Below are 1643 nucleotides of genomic sequence, written 5' to 3' on the forward strand. Positions count from 1 at the left end.
ACTAGGGATGTGCCGCAACCAAGGTACATGCCCTTGACCGGAATCGAACCTGGGACCCTTGAGTCCACAGGCCAATGCTCTATCCACTGAGCCAAACCGGTTAGGGCTGATGTGTCTATCTCTTTATCCCTCTCCTTTCCTCTCCGAAATCAATAAAAATATCTCTAAAAAATAAAACAAAAAAAAAAGGTGAGAGAGATGTTAAAAGAAATATGAAGAGAATTAATTAATATTAGTATTGTTTATTTAAAGCGTGGGTTGTATACCTCAGTACATGAAATGCTAATATATTTTTGTATTTGAATGTACTTTCTATACTCCCACCATTGCAAATAATGTTTTTGTAACCTAAATATAACACAGTAAGATGAAAAAATATTTTATTATAGAAATTTAGAATTTGGAAACTCTAACATGGCAGTCTATCAGAACATATATGACAATATACTGAAGAGATAAATGTGTTTTAGCAGAAGTAATCCTTTTGGTCTGCTTATATTTTATGTGATGCTCAAAAATATATTTTCTAACCTTCTTCATTTTTTCAAAGATAAATCCTCCTTAAATAATGCTTGGTAGCTGGATGTTTACTTATAACTTGCCAAATGAATTACTACTTTTATTTCTTTGAAGTCAAAACACTTTTAAAAGGGAGAGAAACACTATCCTACAAATTGCTTTGGTCTTTGGGAAGTTAGACTGTGAGAGGCTATCAAATGAGTGGCTTGGGCAGGATACCTTTGTTTCTGTACACAGAGAAAAGTTGAAGACTCCAACTGTTCATTAAGACTTCCTCCTCTAATTTTCTCCTGCTATCCTAGGTCTTTCCACATAAATCAATCCCTTCCTGGTTTTCTCTTATGGAGCCAGAATCTCATTGACGGGCTAGATACTGCAGTGTTGGTCAGGTGTCAAGATCTCATTTTGACTCTCTCAAGGTGCATGACTATGGATCATACAGGTCAAGCTTAAAAAATATTACAGTTGCAAGGAATGAACCACATAGCAAGAGATTGTTCTATGAGATGACTTCTACTTGACTGTATATAACATAGAATGTTGCAGTGTAGTATTTAGGACATTATTGAAATAAGTCAAAAATGTAAAATGTTTTGTTTATACTCCAGGATATGTCATTAGGACAATACTTCAATGCCATGTTATGGTATCAATTGTTGCACACTATGCACTTGGCTTTTACTCATTGGATTGTGTGTTTTTGTAGGAAATACAAAGAAAATATTGCTATATTGTTCCTTTAGTTCAACATGTTGACTATTTACCATTCATTTACCAACTCATTTGCTGACTTTACAATTATTTGGAAGTGCTTTTTTAAGAAATATGTTTTTATTAATTTTAGGGAGAGAGGAAGGAAGAGAGAGATAGAAACAGTGATGAGAGAGAAACATCAATTGTCCTGCAGGACTATTATGGGGGATCAAGCCTGCAACATAGGCATGTGCCCCAACCGGGAATTAAACCAGCACCTCTTGGAGCATAGGTCAGCGCTCAACCAACTGAACCATATGGGCTGGGCTGAAGTGCTTTTATATGCATCATGAAATCTACTGGATACTTAGGCACAAATTAATAATATCTCTTATACAAAATTAATTATACTTTCATTTACCATGAGGAAC

The 1643-nt window shown here is 35.0% G+C and overlaps 1 protein-coding gene across 1 annotated transcript in view; it reads left to right on the top strand.

Moving 5' to 3' along the window:
* The first annotated feature begins 7 nt into the window (after positions 1-7).
* The window catches only part of LOC102767508 (synaptobrevin homolog YKT6), a 2457-nt gene continuing 821 nt past the window's right edge, over positions 8-1643 (top strand). The window contains exon 1 of the mRNA XM_015566152.1: positions 8-23. Coding sequence (XP_015421638.1) covers positions 8-23 — 16 coding nt within the window. The remainder of the gene's footprint in view (positions 24-1643) is intronic.

The sequence above is a fragment of the Myotis davidii genome, unplaced genomic scaffold, assembly GCF_000327345.1.
Source record: "Myotis davidii unplaced genomic scaffold, ASM32734v1 scaffold1382, whole genome shotgun sequence".
In the NCBI taxonomy this organism is placed as follows: domain Eukaryota; kingdom Metazoa; phylum Chordata; class Mammalia; order Chiroptera; family Vespertilionidae; genus Myotis; species Myotis davidii.